The sequence below is a fragment of the Eleginops maclovinus genome, chromosome 7 (assembly GCF_036324505.1).
Source record: "Eleginops maclovinus isolate JMC-PN-2008 ecotype Puerto Natales chromosome 7, JC_Emac_rtc_rv5, whole genome shotgun sequence".
Classification (NCBI taxonomy): Eukaryota; Metazoa; Chordata; class Actinopteri; order Perciformes; family Eleginopidae; genus Eleginops; species Eleginops maclovinus.
In genome coordinates, this window is record NC_086355.1 from 422,901 (window position 1) to 440,644 (window position 17,744).

A 17,744-nucleotide genomic window follows, 5' to 3' on the forward strand; every position below is an offset into this window, starting at 1 on the left:
TCAGTCTCTCCGGGTTCCTGGAGGGTTTGCCCTTACACGCTTTCGTCATGCGTAACTGAGAAAAAAAGCGGGCAGCTTCTCCGATCAAGTCACGTACTAATCTCAAGAGGGCTGGTGTTCAGTGCAGCTCCATCGTGTCTTTGAGAGAAGTTCCTTTTAGTCGGAGTGCAAATCCAGATACATTGGCATTAAAACAATCAGGACCTCCAAGACCAGATTTAACCATTCAACACGTTTCTACAAAGGGGGGGAGAGAGAGACCTGGCTAGCAGGCTGTGAGGTAGCCAACGCAGTCTTCTGCTACCCCTGCCTACAGTTTCACCCTGGAGGGGGCATGGCAGACTGCTTGGAGGTCGACTAGTGTCACAGATATGCAGCATCTCTCTGAGAACACACAGAAACATGAGCTGTGGAAGATCCACACGGGTAGCTGCTGGAGATGTTCGTCTTTTGGGAGGGGGAACGTTGCCCCTCCACTGGGTGAGGGATACAGGCTAGCTGTTCGTCGGCACAATGACGAGGGGAGCCAGAACCGTCACATCCTCAACCGGCTGTTCCAGTGTGTGAAATTCTGCGGGGTGTTTGAGCTGGCTTTTACTGAGGCAAAGATGAAACTGAGGGCTCCACCAACCCTGGCATCTTTCTCGGACTGCTCGACTTCGTGGCTCAGTGAGATGAAGCTTTTGATGAGCATCTGAAACATGCTACAGTGTTCAAGGGCCCATCAAAGACTGTTCCAAACGAGCTCCTGGAGTGTATGCTAGCGGTCGTGACTCTGCAACTTTCCTCCACAGCTTTCCACCTCTACCTCCTGTAGTGAGAGGGGACATATTTCTGTGAGCCATCTAGGGACACAAGAGGGGTCTCTGTCTGAGTTCATCTTCTAACAACAGATATGGTGTTTCTTAATGAAAACTGCCCCCCTGAGATTTCTTTCAGGAGCCGCCACTGGTGTGATGTATGCTCTATACTACATGTATGTAACATGTGTGTAATGTGTGTGTTTCAGACGTGTTGGGGGGATATAATGGGACCATCTTTGCGTACGGTCAGACGTCGTCAGGAAAGACTCACACCATGGAGGTCAGCCTCTCTTTACTCCCCAGCCCTGAACGAACCATGTAGAAACCCATTATTGATACTGAGTGTGTGAGTAATGATACTGAGTGTGTGTGAGTAATGATACTGAGTGTGTGAGTAATGATACTGAGTGTGTGTGAGTAATGATACTGAGTGTGTGAGTAATGATACTGAGTGTGTGTGAGTAATGATACTGAGTGTTTGTGAGTAATGATACTGAGTGTTTGTGAGTAATGATACTGAGTGTGTGAGTAATGATACTGAGTGTTGTGAGTAATGATACTGAGTGTGTGTGAGTAATGATACTGAGTGTGTGTGTGTGAGTAATGATACTGAGTGTGTGTGAGTAATGATACTGAGTGTGTGTGAGTAATGATACTGAGTGTGTGTGAGTAATGATACTGAGTGTTTGTGAGTAATGATACTGAGTGTTTGTGAGTAATGATACTGAGTGTTTGTGTGTGAGTAATGATACTGAGTGTTTGTGAGTAATGATACTGAGTGTGTGTGAGTAATGATACTGAGTGTGTGTGAGTAATGATACTGAGTGTGTGTGAGTAATGATTCTGAGTGTTTGTGAGTAATGATTCTGAGTGTGAGTAATGATACTGAGTGTGTGTGAGTAATGATACTGAGTGTGTGTGAGTAATGATACTGAGTGTGTGTGAGTAATGATACTGAGTGTGAGTAATGATACTGAGTGTGTGTGAGTAATGATACTGAGTGTGTGTGTGTGAGTAATGATACTGAGTGTTTGTGAGTAATGATACTGAGTGTGTGAGTAATGATACTGAGTGTGTGTGAGTAATGATACTGAGTGTGTGTGAGTAATGATACTGAGTGTGAGTAATGATACTGAGTGTGTGTGAGTAATGATTCTGAGTGTTTGTGAGTAATGATACTGAGTGTGAGTAATGATACTGAGTGTGTGTGAGTAATGATACTGAGTGTGTGTGTGTGAGTAATGATACTGAGTGTTTGTGAGTAATGATACTGAGTGTGTGAGTAATGATACTGAGTGTGTGTGAGTAATGATACTGAGTGTGTGTGAGTAATGATACTGAGTGTGTGTGAGTAATGATACTGAGTGTTTGTGAGTAATGATACTGAGTGTGTGAGTAATGATACTGAGTGTGTGTGAGTAATGATACTGAGTGTGTGTGAGTAATGATACTGAGAGTGTGTGAGTAATGATACTGAGTGTGAGTAATGATACTGAGTGAGTGTGAGTAATGATACTGAGTGTGTGTGAGTAATGATACTGAGTGTTTGTGAGTAATGATACTGAGTGTGTGAGTAATGATACTGAGTGTGTGAGTAATGATACTGAGTGTGTGAGTAATGATACTGAGTGTGTGTGAGTAATGATACTGAGTGTCTCCTCAGGGGAGTCTGCACAGCCCCCGTCTGATGGGGATCATCCCCCGGATCTCTCAAGATATCTTCGACCACATCTACGCCATGGACGAGAACCTGGAGTTCCACATCAAGGTGACACCCCCCCCCCCCCCCCCACAGGAAGAGCTGCAGCACTTCTCCTGCTTCCTGATGATGAGGATTAATATGACCTATTATTATTATTAATTTTTGTATTAGTATTATTTTGTGTTAGTATTATCATTATTATTCTGGCACTAGGATGTTATGATTGTTTTTTAGCTCATTGAATATTCAATAAAAGTTGTGTATAGGATTTGGTTTGTATGCAGGCGTCCTGCAGAGGGAGCAGCGATGCGTTCAGGGACCCGCTGCTCTCCATATGTTACTGCTGCTCTGCATCAAACACATACAGGATGTTATATTAACAATAGTATTAATCAGATGCACAGCCTTGGGGTTGATGTTAGTTTAGTTTGAGCTTCTGTGTGGACAGGAAGTGGCTTTTATGGATATAAAATCTGTACACTGGAAATATACAGTTAGGTCATATTTACTACATATTATATTTAATATATTTCTACTCAATTAACCACCTCTGTTCTTTCTACAGGTCTCTTATTTTGAAATCTATCTGGATAAAATCAGAGACTTACTGGATGGTGAGGATAACAGGGAATCATATTTAATATATTAATATAGATTTAAACACTGACTGATGTGTTCCATGTCTCAGTGTCCAAGACAAACCTGGCCGTTCACGAGGACAAAAACAGAGTTCCCTTTGTGAAGGTGAGTACTCTGTCAGACTGTAGTACTCGTACTGTGGCACTCAGACTGTGGTACTCAGACTGTAGTACTCATACTGTAGTACTCATACTGTGGTACTCATACTGTGGTACTCATACTGTAGTACTCATACTGTGGTACTCAGACTGTAGTACTCATACTGTGGTACTCAGACTGTGGTACTCAGACTGTGGTACTCAGACTGTAGTACTCATACTGTAGTACTCATACTGTGGTACTCATACTGTGGTACTCATACTGTAGTACTCAGACTGCAGTACTCAGACTGTAGTACTCATACTGTGGTACTCATACTGTGGTACTCATACTGTAGTACTCATACTGTGGTTACTCATACTGTGGTACTCATACTATGGTACTCAGACTGTAGTACTCAGACTGTAGTACTCAGACTGCAGTACTCAGACTGCAGTACTCAGACTGTAGTACTCATACTATGGTACTCAGACTGTAGTACTCAGACTGCAGTACTCAGACTGTAGTACTCAGACTGTAGTACTCAGACTGCAGTACTCAGACTGTGGTACTCAGACTGTAGTACTCATACTATGGTACTCAGACTGTAGTACTCAGACTGCAGTACTCAGACTGTAGTACTCAGACTGTAGTACTCAGACTGCAGTACTCATACTGTGGTACTCATACTGTAGTACTCATACTATGGTACTCAGACTGTAGTACTCAGACTGCAGTACTCAGACTGTAGTACTCATACTGCGGTACTAAGACTGTAGTACTCAGACTGTAATACTCATACTGCGGTACTCAGACTGTGGTACTGTGTTGATTTGTACTTCCTGTCAGTACTGTGTTGATGTGTACTTCCTGTCAGTACTGTGTTGATGTGTACTTCCTGTCAGTACTGTGTTGATGTGTACTTCCTGTCAGTACTGTGTTGATGTGTACTTCCTGTCAGTACTGTGTTGATGTGTACTTCCTGTCAGGGCTGCACGGAGCGTTTTGTTTCCAGTCCAAATGAAGTGATGGACGTCATCGACGAGGGGAAAGCCAACCGACACGTCGCCGTCACCAGTCAGTGCATAACGCTGGTTTTGCTACTTCTGTTATTACTATTTTTATTATTACTCTTGTGTCTTGTGGTCCTGACGACGCGGTTGTGTTTGTCGTCTGCAGACATGAACGAGCACAGCTCTCGCAGCCACAGCATCTTCCAGATCAACATCAAGCAGGAGAACGTGGAGACGGAGCTGAAACTGTCAGGGAAGCTTTACCTGGTGGACCTGGCAGGCAGCGAGAAGGTACCACTAGCATTAGCTTAGCATTCAACACAGAGTGTTGGGGCGATTGTGGCTGCCAGGTAGTGTGGTCGTCCCAACGGTAAAGAATGGATAAACGCTATATCCGTACAGTCCATTTACCAATGCTCAGAAGGCTCTTCCAAAGAGAGCTCAGAAACAACATCCAGAAGCATCAAACCAATAACACGTTCTTAGAAAGGAACTCAGGTGATGTTTTTGTTCAGGTCAGTAAAACGGGGGCAGAAGGCGCCGTGCTGGACGAAGCCAAGAACATCAACAAGTCCCTGTCGGCTCTCGGGAATGTGATCGCTGCTCTGAGCGAAGGAACGGTTAGTCTACGCTGTCTCTCAGGCCACTGAGCTTTATCTAAAGATTAAGACATTTCCTGTCAGGGTTCAGGACTCACTCCTGCACCACTAACTGTTGTGTGTTTGTAGAAAACCCACGTCCCGTACAGAGACAGTAAGATGACACGAATCCTGCAGGACTCTCTAGGAGGAAACTGTCGGACCACCATCATCATCTGCTGCTCGCCTTCAGCGTACAACGAGGCGGAGACCAAGTCAACCCTCATGTTCGGACAGAGGTAGGCTCCTCAGACCCTCTGAGTACTGCTGCAGGATGAAGTACTGCTGCAGGATGAAGTACTGCTGCAGGATGAAGTACTGCTGTAGGATGAAGTACTGCTGTAGGATGAAGTACTGCTGCAGGATGAAGTACTTCATCAGTCCCTCCATCAGTCAGTCCATCAGTCCCTCCATCAGTCCCTCCATCAGTCAGTCCATCAGTCCCTCCATCAGTCAGTCCATCAGTCAGTCCTTCAGTCCCTCCATCAGTCCGTCCATCAGTCCCTCCATCAGTCCGTCCATCAGTCAGTCCATCAGTCAGTCCATCAGTCCGTCCATCAGTCAGTCCATCAGTCAGTCCATCAGTCCCTCCATCAGTCTCTCCATCAGTCCGTCCATCAGTCAGTCCCTCCATCAGTCAGTCCATCCATCAGTCAGTCCATCAGTCAGTCCCTCCATCAGTCCATCCATCAGTCAGTCCCTCCATCAGTTAGTCCATCAGTCAGCCCGTCCATCAGTCAGTCCCTCCATCAGTCAGTCCATCAGTCAGTCCCTCCATCAGTCCGTCCATCAGTCAGTCCCTCCATCAGTCCGTCCATCAGTCAATCCCTCCATCAGTTAGTCCATCAGTCAGTCCCTCCATCAGTCAGTCCATCAGTCAGTCCCTCCATCAGTTAGTCCATCAGTCCGTCCATCAGTCAGTCCCTCCATCAGTTAGTCCATCAGTCAGTCCATCAGTCAGTCCCTCCATCAGTCCGTCCATCAGTCAGTCCCTCCATCAGTCAGTCCCTCCATCAGTCAGTCCCTCCATCAGTTAGTCCATCAGTCCGTCCATCAGTCAGTCCCTCCATCAGTCAGTCCATCAGTCCCTCCATCAGTCCGTCCATCAGTCAGTCCCTCCATCAGTCAGTCCATCAGTCCCTCCATCAGTCAGTCCATCAGTTAGTCCATCAGTCCATCCATCAGTTAGTCCCTCCATCAGTCAGTCCATCAGTCCCTCCATCAGTCCGTCCATCAGTCAGTCCCTCCATCAGTCAGTCCATCAGTCCCTCCATCAGTCAGTCCATCAGTTAGTCCATCAGTCAGTCCATCAGTCCGCCCATCAATCAGTCCCTCCATCAGTCAGTCCATCAGTCCCTCCATCAGTCAGTCCATCAGTCCCTCCATCAGTCAGTCCATCAGTCCCTCCATCAGTCCATCCATCAGTTAGTCCATCAGTCCCTCCATCAGTCCGTCCATCAGTCAGTCCCTCCATCAGTCAGTCCATCAGTCCCTCCATCAGTCCATCCATCAGTCAGTCCATCAGTCAGTCCATCAGTCAGTCCATCGGTCAGTCTATCAGTCAGTCCGTCCATCAGTCAGTCCCTCCATCAGTCAGTCCATCAGTCCCTCCATCAGTCCATCCATCAGTTAGTCCATCAGTCAGTCCATCAGTCAGTCCATCGGTCAGTCTATCAGTCAGTCCCTCCATCAGTCCGTCCATCAGTCAGTCCATCAGTCAGTCCCTCCATCAGTCAGTCCCTCCATCAGTCAGTCCCTCCATCAGTCAGTCCATCAGTCAGTCCATCAGTCAGTCCCTCCATCAGTCAGTCCCTCCATCAGTCAGTCCCTCCATCAGTCAGTCCATCAGTCCGTCCATCAGTCAGTCCCTCCATCAGTCAGTCCATCAGTCCCTCCATCAGTCCATCCATCAGTTAGTCCATCAGTCAGTCCATCAGTCAGTCCATCGGTCAGTCTATCAGTCAGTCCCTCCATCAGTCCGTCCATCAGTCAGTCCATCAGTCAGTCCCTCCATCAGTCAGTCCCTCCATCAGTCAGTCCCTCCATCAGTCAGTCCATCAGTCCGTCCATCAGTCAGTCCCTCCATCAGTCAGTCCATCAGTCCCTCCATCAGTCCATCCATCAGTTAGTCCATCAGTCAGTCCATCAGTCAGTCCATCGGTCAGTCTATCAGTCAGTCCCTCCATCAGTCCGTCCATCAGTCAGTCCATCAGTCAGTCCCTCCATCAGTCAGTCCCTCCATCAGTCAGTCCCTCCATCAGTCAGTCCATCAGTCAGTCTATCAGTCAGTCCCTCCATCAGTCCGTCCATCAGTCAGTCCATCAGTCAGTCCCTCCATCAGTCAGTCCCTCATCAGTCAGTCCATCCATCAGTCCGTCCATCAGTCCGTCATCAGTCAGTCCATCAGGTCAGTCCTCAGTCAGTCCGTCCATCAGTCAGTCCCATCAGTCAGTCCCTCCATCAGTCAGTCCCTCCATCAGTCCGTCCATCAGTCAGTCCATCAGTCAGTCCCTCCATCAGTCAGTCCCTCCATCAGTCAGTCCCTCCATCAGTCCGTCCATCAGTCAGTCCATCAGTCAGTCCCTCCATCAGTCAGTCCCACCAGTCAGTTCATCAGTCAGTCCCTCCATCAGTCAGTCCATCAGTCTGTCCATCAGTCAGCTCCATCAGTCAGTCCATCAGTCAGTCCATCAGTCAGTTCGTCAGTCAGTCCCTCCATCAGTCAGTCCATCAGTCCGTCCATCAGTCAGTCCATCAGTCAGTCCCTCCATCAGTCAGTCCACCAGTCAGTTCATCAGTCAGTCCCTCCATCAGTCAGTCCATCAGTCTGTCCATCAGTCAGTCCATCAGTCAGTCCCTCCATCAGTCAGTCCATCAGTCAGTCCATCAGTCAGTCCACCAGTCAGTTCATCAGTCAGTCCATCAGTCAGTCCATCAGTCAGTTCGTCAGTCAGCCCTCCATCAGTCAGTCCATCAGTCCCTCCATCAGTCAGCCCTCCATCAGTCCCTCCATCACTCCGTCCATCAGTCAGTCCATCAGTCAGTCCCTCCATCAGTTAGTCCATCAGTCAGTCCATCAGTCTGTCCATCAGTCAGTCCCTCCATCAGTCTGTCCATCATTCAGTCCATCAGTCAGTCCATCAGTCAGTCCATCAGTCAGTCCATCAGTCAGTCCCTCCATCAGTTAGTCCATCAGTCAGTCCATCAGTCTGTCCATCAGTCAGCCCTCCATCAGTCTGTCCATCAGTCAGCCCTCCATCAGTCAGTCCATCAGTCAGTCCATCTGCTGTTTCCTGTCCGGCAGCACGCAGGGCTCTGAGTGTTCTCTTTGTGTCTCAGAGCAAAAACCATAAAGAACACAGTGTCTGTGAATCTGGAGCTGACGGCGGAGGAGTGGAAGAAGAAGTACGAGAAGGAGAAAGAGAAGAACCGGAGTCTGAACGTCGTCATCCAGAAGCTGGAGAACGAGCTGAAGCGCTGGAGGAAAGGTACACAGCAGGACATTTATAGAGCTTCATCTTTCATTTATCATTAATAATCTGCTGGGCTGTCAGAGGAACATCAGGACGTTCTCTTGAAGTTTGAGGCGTTTCATCCCTCAGGTGAGTCAGTTCCTGTGGTGGAACAGCTGAGCAGCAGGAACAAGCAGAGCAGCAGTGAGACCACAGCAGGGATTGACAGCTTGGTCCCGCCCCCTGCCCCGCTGTCAGACGGAGAGAAGAAGCAGTACGAGACGCTCATCACTGATCTGTACCAGCAGTTGGACTACAGAGTGAGTCCTACCTATACCAGCAGCTGGACTACAGAGTGAGTCCTACCTGTACCAGCAGCTGGACTACAGAGTGAGTCCTACCTGTACCAGCAGCTGGACTACAGAGTGAGTCCTACCTGTACCAGCAGCTGGACTACAGAGTGAGTCCTACCTGTACCAGCAGCTGGACTACAGAGTGAGTCCTACCTGTACCAGCAGCTGGACTACAGAGTGAGTCCTACCTGTACCAGCAGCTGGACTACAGAGTGAGTCCTACCTGTACCAGCAGCTGGACTACAGAGTGAGTCCTACCTGTACCAGCAGCTGGACTACAGAGTGAGTCCTACCTGTACCAGCAGCTGGACTACAGAGATGGTAATGTTTACAGATTGTTAGTGAATTGTCAGATGAATAAAGGGTCTCCCCAGGCAGTGATTGCACATCAGGGGTGTAACCGTTTGTGTGTTTCGGGATCTGCACCTCCAGCCTGATCCCTCCTGTTTGCTTGGGGTCTGCACCTCCAGCCTGGTCCCTCATGTTTGGGGTCTTCGATGACATTGTGCTGTCTGATGTTTCAGGACGATGAGATCAACCATCACAGTCAGGCGGAGGAGGAACTCAAACAGCAGCTGATGGACCAGGAAGAGGTGAGTCACCTGAATGCAGCACTCTCTGCTGGGCTCACCTCCATCCTGCTGTGCATCTAACCCTGTCCAATCATCGCCCCATCACCCTCCCTCCCTCCCCCTCAGCTGCTGGTTTCCAGCCGTCAGGAGTACGAGCGAGCGCAGGAAGAGTTGTCACGGCTGCACAGGGACAGTGACTCCGCGAAAGAGGAGGTGAAGGAAGTGCTGCAGGCGCTGGAGGAACTCGCCGTCAACTACGACCACAAGAGCCAGGAGGTGGAGACCAAGAACAGCTGCAACACACAGCTGAACCTGGAGCTGGCACAAAAAACTGTGAGTCTTCATGAAGACCCACGGGTCAGGAGGGAGCATAGCAAAGTGTGGGAGGGGACAGGGAGGGAGGGCTTTATGAAGATAGGATACTAGGGGGTAGGATGGAAGGGCTTTAGGGTTGTGATGATACCAGAACTTCTTTAGGCTGGTAGGACTTCAGGACTTGATGTTAGGGTGGGAGAACCTGCAGATGTTCAGGGACTTGATGTTAGGACTCAGGGAGCCTGATAGGGTCTCTGGGTGGCACGACTGTAGGGTGTTAGAATGAAGAAGGAATTTTGTAGAAATGATCTCTTCCTCTCTTTGTCTCTTTGTGGTTCCAGGCGAGTCTGGAGACAATCCAGAGGGAGTTCTCCACTCTGCAGGAAGTCAGTTCTCATCATAAAAAGAGATCCACAGAGATCATCAGTTTGATGCTCAGGGACCTCAGTGACATTGGCAGCCTCCTCGGGACCACCGACCTGAGAGCGGTAAGACTTTCCCCTGACTGCTGAACACTAACAGGGAAACCAACCCTGATACCTCTCTGTCTGCGCTCAGATGACGGAGGCAAGCGGAGTGATGGAGGAGGAGTTCACTACCGCCCGGCTCTACATCAGTAAGATGAAGTCGGAGGTCCGGTCTGTGGTGAGTCGCAGCAGACAGCTGGAGGTCAGCCTGATGGAGAACAGCAGCAGGATGGAGGCCAACGAGACGGAGCTGAGCGCCTGCCAGCTGCTCGTCTCTCAGGTAACACAACACTTATCCAGTCATCCAGGGAACACCTGCAGATCCTGACTCTCAGGGGTTCACCTGTCCCTGGTTAGATGAATCCTTGAGTTTAATGCTGATGGTCTGCAGCTCCAGGCGAAGGTGTCCTCCCTGACTGAGGCTCTGCAGGGGTTGGAGCAGAACAAGAGGCAGCTGGAGGAGAGCCATGATGCTCTGATGGAGGAGGCGGCCAAACTGCATGCTCAAGGTCAGTCGCCATGGTGTCAGAAAACGCTGCTCTCTGATTGGCTGACAGTTAACATCAAACACATTCAAAATACCAGACGTGTATAATAGTGTGTGTGTGTGTGTGTGTGTGTGTGTGTGTGTGTGTGTGTGTGTGTGTGTGTGTGTGTGTGTGTGTGTGTGTGTGTGTGTGTGTGTGTGTGTGTGTGTGTGTGTGTGTGTGTGTGTGTGTGTGTGTGTGTGTGTGTGTGTGTGTGTGTGTGTGTGTGTGTGTGTGTGTGTGTGTGCAGGTCAGATGCAGCATGTGACGGGGCTGGATAAAGAGAAGGAGCACATGAGCCGCCTGCAGGATGCTGAGGAGATGAAGGTACAGCTGGGGCTCACTGCAGACTGAGGCTGAAGCAGTCTCTGTGTGACGTTAGAGGCGTTTAGTTAACCTGTTGTGATTAATAACGGCTGATAATGAATAATAACGGCTGATAATGAATAATAACGGCTGATAATGATTAATAACGGCTGATAATGAATAATAACGGCTGATAATGAATAATAACGGCTGATAATGAATAATAACGGCTGATAATGAATAGTAACGGCTGATAATGAATAATAACGGCTGATAATGAGGCTGATAATGAATAATAACGGCTGATAATGATTAATAACGGCTGATAATGAATAGTAACGGCTGATAATGAATAGTAACGGCTGATAATGAATAGTAACGGCTGATAATGAATAATAACGGCTGATAATGAATAATAACGGCTGATAATGAATAATAACGGCTGATAATGAATAATAACGGCTGATAATGAATAGTAACGGCTGATAATGAATAATAACGGCTGATAATGAATAATAACGGCTGATAATGAATAGTAACGGCTGATAATGAATAATAACGGCTGATAATGAATAATAACGGCTGATAATGAATAGTAACGGCTGATAATGAATAATAACGGCTGATAATGAATAATAACGGCTGATAATGAATAATAACGGCTGATAATGAATAATAACGGCTGATAATGAATAATAACGGCTGATAATGAATAATAACGGCTGATAATGAATAATAACGGCTGATAATGAATAGTAACGGCTGATAATGAATAATAACGGCTGATAATGAATAGTAACGGCTGATAATGAATAGTAACGGCTGATAATGAATAATAACGGCTGATAATGAATAATAACGGCTGATAATGAATAGTAACGGCTGATAATGAGGCTGATAATGAATAGTAACGGTAGTTGTGTTGCTGTGCAGAGGACTCTGGAGGAGCAGATGGAGAACCACAGGGAGGTTCATCACAAACAGCTGAGCCGCCTGCGAGATGAGATCGAGCTGAAACACAGGGACGGGCAGCGCCTCAGAGAGTACATATTAAATATATATCTTACATATTCAGAGTACAGACATTAAAGAATATGTCACACAGGGAGCAGACTGTGACTGTGAGCTGGCGGGTTAATGTGTTGCAGTGTGAACCAGGCTCTGCAGCTGGAGGTCAGGAAGCTGCAGTCTGATTGCGACAAGCTGAAGGCTGAGGACCAGAACAAGGAGCAGAAACTACAGAAACTCATGTGAGGATCACAGCCGTGCAACACTACACACCCATCTGTTATATAACTACAACATGAGAGTGTAATGTATGTGATATAGTAACATCAGGAGGGGCTTGTGTTGTGAACTTCCAGGTTCCTGAACGAAAAGAGAGAACAAGCCAAGGAGGACCTGAAGGGTCTGGAGGACACGGTGGTGCGTGGATCATAGATCTTCATTAGATGTATCTTTATTAGACATGGCTTCAGTTGTGTTTCATCCAACAGGCCAGAGAGCTGCAGACACTGAACAACCTTCGGAAAGTCTTCATCCAGGACCTCTGTGATCGAGTCAGGAGCGTAAGAATCAGAATCCCTTGAAGAAAACTAACCCTAATCCATCTACCGACCACTTATTAAAACCACACTTTAGAGAGGCCCTATTCTGTCTGTCAGGGTTTAGTGTCTCTACTGTGACATGTTCCCATGCTTTAATGGTCAGAAAGGTCTGAAACCAGAGCTCAGTCAGAATTCTGAGAAAGAAGTACATCTTTTTTTTAAAATGAAATTCTGAAAAGAAGTTAAGAAATTGTGGAGCTGTGACGTATAATTCAAGTTACAAGAAAAAAGCTACATTTTGTAAAAAAAAGCCCAGCTCTAAGAAAAGAGTCTAATTCAAAGAAATAAGTCGAATGAGAAAATGATGAGGGGCGAGTACTCTGTAGTGATGTCACTATGTTCCTCAATTGAACAAAGGAGTCCAATGGAGGCGTTTAAACCGGGGGGGATTTTATCCTTTGCAGACCATTCACATGCATTAACACTATAGAACACACTGTGAGGTGGAACCCCTCAGAGACAGGAATCCTTTATCCTATGAATGAAAACCATTATGTAGCCCAGGGTTTCTCCCTGTGGTCCCAGTGGGATGGTAGTGGGATGGTAGTGGGATGGTAGTGGGAGGGTGGTGGGATGGTAGTGGGAGGGTGGTGGAATTATAACCTGACTTTATTCTCCCAGAGCTCAGAGAGCGACAGCGACGAGGCCGGAGGCAGCCTGGCACAGAGGCAGAGGATCATCTTCTTAGAGAACAACCTGGAGCAGCTCAGCAGGGTCCACAAACAGGTACACCACACCTGCTGGACCAGGTACTATGTCTATGGTGCCCTTTCCCGGGGATGCAAATCCTACATTTTCGACCACGTTTGCTCAAACAGGAATTTGCTGAGGTGTTGATGGAGCAAACGTAAACACCTCAGGAGAATACGTGGTGAAGGAAGTCAGAAATATAAGAGTGAAGATAAACCTGTTTTATTTAACTTAATATTTACACCATAAACTAAAATAAACCAATACTGTGTTGATTGTGAGGTGGGGTGATAGACAGCCCCAATAGAAAGGTCTCTCAGTAACCCCCCCTCTGTGTCTGTCAGCTGGTTCGAGATAACGCTGATCTCCGCTGTGAGCTGCCGAAGCTGGAGAAGCGTCTCCGGGCCACAGCGGAGCGGGTGAAAGCTCTGGAGGCGGCCCTCAGGGAGGCCAAAGGGGCCGCCATGAGGGACCGTAAACGCTACCAACAGGAAGTGGATCGGATCAAAGAGGCTGTCCTCTCCAAGAACGTCTCCAGGAGAGGACAGTCCGCTCAGATAGGTGAGCAGACCGAGCGTCCTGAGAGTCCAGCTTCAGGACAGACTGCACCAAACCCCCAGGAAGAGGAAGTGCCCCTAGTGGCCACACGGTAGAGCTACAGCTTCCATGACGTCATTATGGCAGGACTTTCCCTCATGAGGAAGGGACATCTGATCTACCCAGCATGAACACTTGTTTAGCTCTTATTTTATCCACTGGGCTAGAAAAGTTGTAAAATGCACCAAAAGCTGAATCCAGAGTTAATTCCTCCAAAAAAATGACAGAATATTTAGAGAATTTGGAAAATGTTGGAATATCTTGAAAAATAATTATATTGTGTTTTGAAAAAAGAATTAGGAACATCACTGAACATTTTGAGGAGAAGAAACGTTTCATATTGAAATGTTTGAGGGTATATATTTTAGAAATATGACTTTAGAATACAGATATAAAACCCTGAATATTAACAGAAAAACATTTTCCAAAATGTAAAATAAAATGATTGGATTTTTAGATGTTTTATTATTATATTATATTTTGATCATTTTGAATATTTTTAATGTTGGAAAAAGAAAAAAAAGACAGAATATTTTGAGAGTTTTTGAGTTTGATTTTGGAAGATGTTGTAATATTTGAAACACTCACTCTGCTGTCTCCCTGCAGCTAAGCCAATCAGAGCAGGCCATCACTACCATCATCCCGCCTCCTCTCCCTCCATCAGACCCACCATCCGAGGAGGGGGGGCGTCCAGTCCACGCCATCAGCCCCCCCGACAGCAGCAACCCCATCACAGCAAGTAGAACAGGTGAGTCCGAACAGGACCAGAAACAGGACCAGAAACAGGACTCTCAGGAAACTGAGACAAACTGTAGCTCTAATATTAATGCCGCTAACGCAGATTATTTTAACTCCACTGTGGAGCGTTAATGCCGTTTCTGTGATCAGGCTTTATTAGAACAGCTGTGGACCTGCAGGACAGCTAGCTAACGTTAGGCGTTCAAGCTCTCATCTGCAATTCTGTTAACATCAGTGTTTTCAAATAAAGGTTTGTCCCCTCCTCTCTCCACAGACACCTCTTTACCTTTCCTGAGGATCACTCTCACCACTCTGCCTTTACTGGAACCAGATCTGTGTTTACACAACGGACCACCTTAACAGCTGACCACCTTAACAGCTAATCCCCTTAACAGCTAATCCCTTTAACAGCTGACCACCTTAACAGCTAATCCCCTTAACAGCTGATCCACTTTAACAGTTAATCCACTTTAACAGCTAATCCCCTTAACAGTTGATCCACCTTAACAGCTAATCCCCTTAACAGCTGACCACTTTAACAGCTAATCACCTTAACAGCTAATCCCCTTAACAGCTGATCCACCTTAACAGCTGATCCACCTTAACAGCTGATCCACCTTAACTGCCATTCCACCTTAACAGCTGATCCACCTTAACTGCCATTCCACCTTAACAGCTGATCCACCTTAACTGCCATTCCACTTTAACAGCTGGTCCACCTTAACTGCCATTCCACTTTAACAGCTGGTCCACCTTAACTGCCATTCCCCTTAACAGCTGATCCACCTTAACAGCTAATCCCCTTAACAGCTAATTCCCTTAACAGCTGATCCACTTTAACAGTTAATCCACTTTAACAGCTAATCCCCTTAACAGCTGATCCACTTTAACAGCTAAACCCCTTAACAGCTAATCCCCTTAACAGTTGATCCACCTTAACAGCCATTCCACCTTAACAGCTGATCCACCTTAACTGCCATTCCACCTTAACAGCTGATCCACCTTAACAGCTGATCCACTTTAACAGTTAATCCCCTTAACAGCTGATCCACCTTAATAGCTGATCCACCTTAACAGCTGATCCACTTTAACAGCTGATCCACCTTAATAGCTGATCCACTTTAACAGCTGATCCACCTTAACAGTTAATCCACTTTAACAGTTAATCCCCTTAACAGCTGATCCACCTTAATAGCTGATCCACTTTAACAGCTGATCCACCTTAACAGCCATTCCACCTTAACAGCTGATCCACCTTAACTGCCATTCCACCTTAACAGCTGATCCACTTTAACAGCTGATCCACCTTAACAGCTGATCCACTTCAACAGCTGATCCACTTTAACAGCTGATCCACTTTAACAGCTGATCCACTTTAACAGCTACATAGATGTCCATTTCCCCTCTATGGGACCAGTAAGGGTTCCTTCTCTTCTTCTTAACTGCCATTCCACCTTAACAGCCAACAAGTGCTAATGTCCTGTCTGTCTGTCTGTCTGTCTGTCTGTCTGTCTGTCTGTCTGTCTGTCTGTCTCTGTCTGTCTGTCTGTCTGTCTGTCTGTCTGTCTGTCTGTCTGTCTGTCTGTCTGTCTGTCTGTCTGTCTGTGGATAATTCAGTTTATATTGAGATACAATCTAAATATTGTGTTTGATGTCTTTCTTGAGATTAAAAGGAGTTTGCTGATGAGAGTTAAATACCTGTCTCTCTTCAGGAGGTCGTATTCTGTTCCTCTACTCGTATTTATCCAGAATCAAAAAGTGCATAAAGTTTGTAAATCCTGGATCAGGAAAGTGATGAGTGTAGGCCAGACATAAAGCACAGTGGAATTTAAAGGGCACAATTAACGTCTGCATTTGAATATATTTCTGAGTGAAGTTAACTTTGACCTCTCACTTTCACTAGAAACAGGTGAAGGTGCTGCAGGTTTTAAATGATGTTTCTACAGACCGTACAGTCTGTGAGTTTATGGAATATATTATGTGATTTAAAAGGGAATCAGCTGCGTGTGTCAATGTCTGTTATTTGACTTATTTAACAGTTTGAGTGACATGTCTTATAAAAGATAAACCACCGGGGAAATAAACACGAACAGTTAGGAATAATAAAACAGAATAATATTAGTTGGTATTTAACAATAAAAGGTCATATTTGGAATAAAATGACAATCAAACCAACATTTATATATTGCTTTGACTTTTAGAGTGGCCCTTTTACTGAGCCATGTTTATAATCGAATATTTGATATTTAATCAGTTGAATATAAAACATGTTCATATTCTTTGAGTGATTCTACCTCATGATTTTATTCAACTGTATTTTTATTATTCCTAACGTGTGATATCTTTATTATTCCTGGACTGAATGTTTTATTTCTATCTCTTACTGATACTTTTTAAAGATTTAAGTTATGAATTGTTTTGTACTTTATGGAGACAGTGTTCATGAGCTCAGTGTTTTTATCCGTCTTGTTTCTGAAGTGTAAACCGTGTTTCCTCCATCTGTGAACTCAATGTGTGATCAGAGTGCAGTACAGTGATTTCAGTTGTGACGTGCTTTTATTTTACAGTTATGCATCCGGAATTATGATTTAATAATAAAGGACCAAACTAAACGAAGACCTTTAATGTTCATAAGGAAAGACGGTGATCTGTAATTGTTCTGAAATAAAACATGTTACCTTCACAACGTGTCTTTGTGTTTTGTACGGAAGCCGACGAGGGGTAAACGCTCTACAACAAAACTCTTCCATAAGGAGGAGCTGCAGCTTCAGAGAGGATGCAGATACTGAAACTCAAATCAGAACTCATGCAGAAACATCTGCAGCAGCTCTTCAACACATGCAGCATCTAGAGAACATTCAGCAGAGGAAACATGAGCAGTTTACTAAAAGCTGCAGAAACCAAACACAACGGAGACCAGGGGACACTAAAGAGAGACGCACACAGCTGGAGACCAGGGGACACTAAAGGGAGACGCACACAGCTGGAGACCAGGGGACACTAAAGGGAGACGCACACAGCTGGAGACCAGGGGACACTAAAGAGAGACACACACAGCTGGAGACCAGGGGACACTAAAGAGAGACGCACACAGCTGGAGACCAGGGGACACTAAAGAGAGACGCACACAGCTGGAGACCAGGGGACACTAAAGGGAGACGCACACAGCTGGAGACCAGGGGACACTAAAGAGAGACGCACACAGCTGGAGACCAGGGGACACTAAAGAGAGACGCACACAGCTGGA

The 17,744-nt window shown here is 46.2% G+C and overlaps 1 protein-coding gene across 1 annotated transcript in view; it reads left to right on the top strand.

Annotated features, from left to right (window-relative positions):
- The window catches only part of LOC134867356 (kinesin heavy chain-like), a 19,468-nt gene extending 2,285 nt beyond the window's left edge, over nt 1-17,183 (top strand). The window contains exons 3-26 of the mRNA XM_063887872.1: nt 1,010-1,083; nt 2,467-2,571; nt 3,071-3,119; nt 3,194-3,249; nt 4,212-4,299; nt 4,402-4,526; nt 4,751-4,855; nt 4,964-5,112; nt 8,213-8,361; nt 8,476-8,645; nt 9,203-9,271; nt 9,377-9,583; nt 9,907-10,053; nt 10,124-10,312; nt 10,424-10,541; nt 10,810-10,886; nt 11,799-11,908; nt 12,014-12,115; nt 12,230-12,290; nt 12,362-12,433; nt 13,094-13,198; nt 13,507-13,723; nt 14,366-14,507; nt 14,772-17,183. Coding sequence (XP_063743942.1) covers nt 1,010-1,083; nt 2,467-2,571; nt 3,071-3,119; nt 3,194-3,249; nt 4,212-4,299; nt 4,402-4,526; nt 4,751-4,855; nt 4,964-5,112; nt 8,213-8,361; nt 8,476-8,645; nt 9,203-9,271; nt 9,377-9,583; nt 9,907-10,053; nt 10,124-10,312; nt 10,424-10,541; nt 10,810-10,886; nt 11,799-11,908; nt 12,014-12,115; nt 12,230-12,290; nt 12,362-12,433; nt 13,094-13,198; nt 13,507-13,723; nt 14,366-14,502 — 2,681 coding nt within the window. The 3' untranslated portion in view covers nt 14,503-14,507; nt 14,772-17,183. The remainder of the gene's footprint in view (nt 1-1,009; nt 1,084-2,466; nt 2,572-3,070; nt 3,120-3,193; nt 3,250-4,211; nt 4,300-4,401; nt 4,527-4,750; nt 4,856-4,963; nt 5,113-8,212; nt 8,362-8,475; nt 8,646-9,202; nt 9,272-9,376; nt 9,584-9,906; nt 10,054-10,123; nt 10,313-10,423; nt 10,542-10,809; nt 10,887-11,798; nt 11,909-12,013; nt 12,116-12,229; nt 12,291-12,361; nt 12,434-13,093; nt 13,199-13,506; nt 13,724-14,365; nt 14,508-14,771) is intronic.
- The last annotated feature ends 561 nt before the right edge of the window (nt 17,184-17,744 follow it).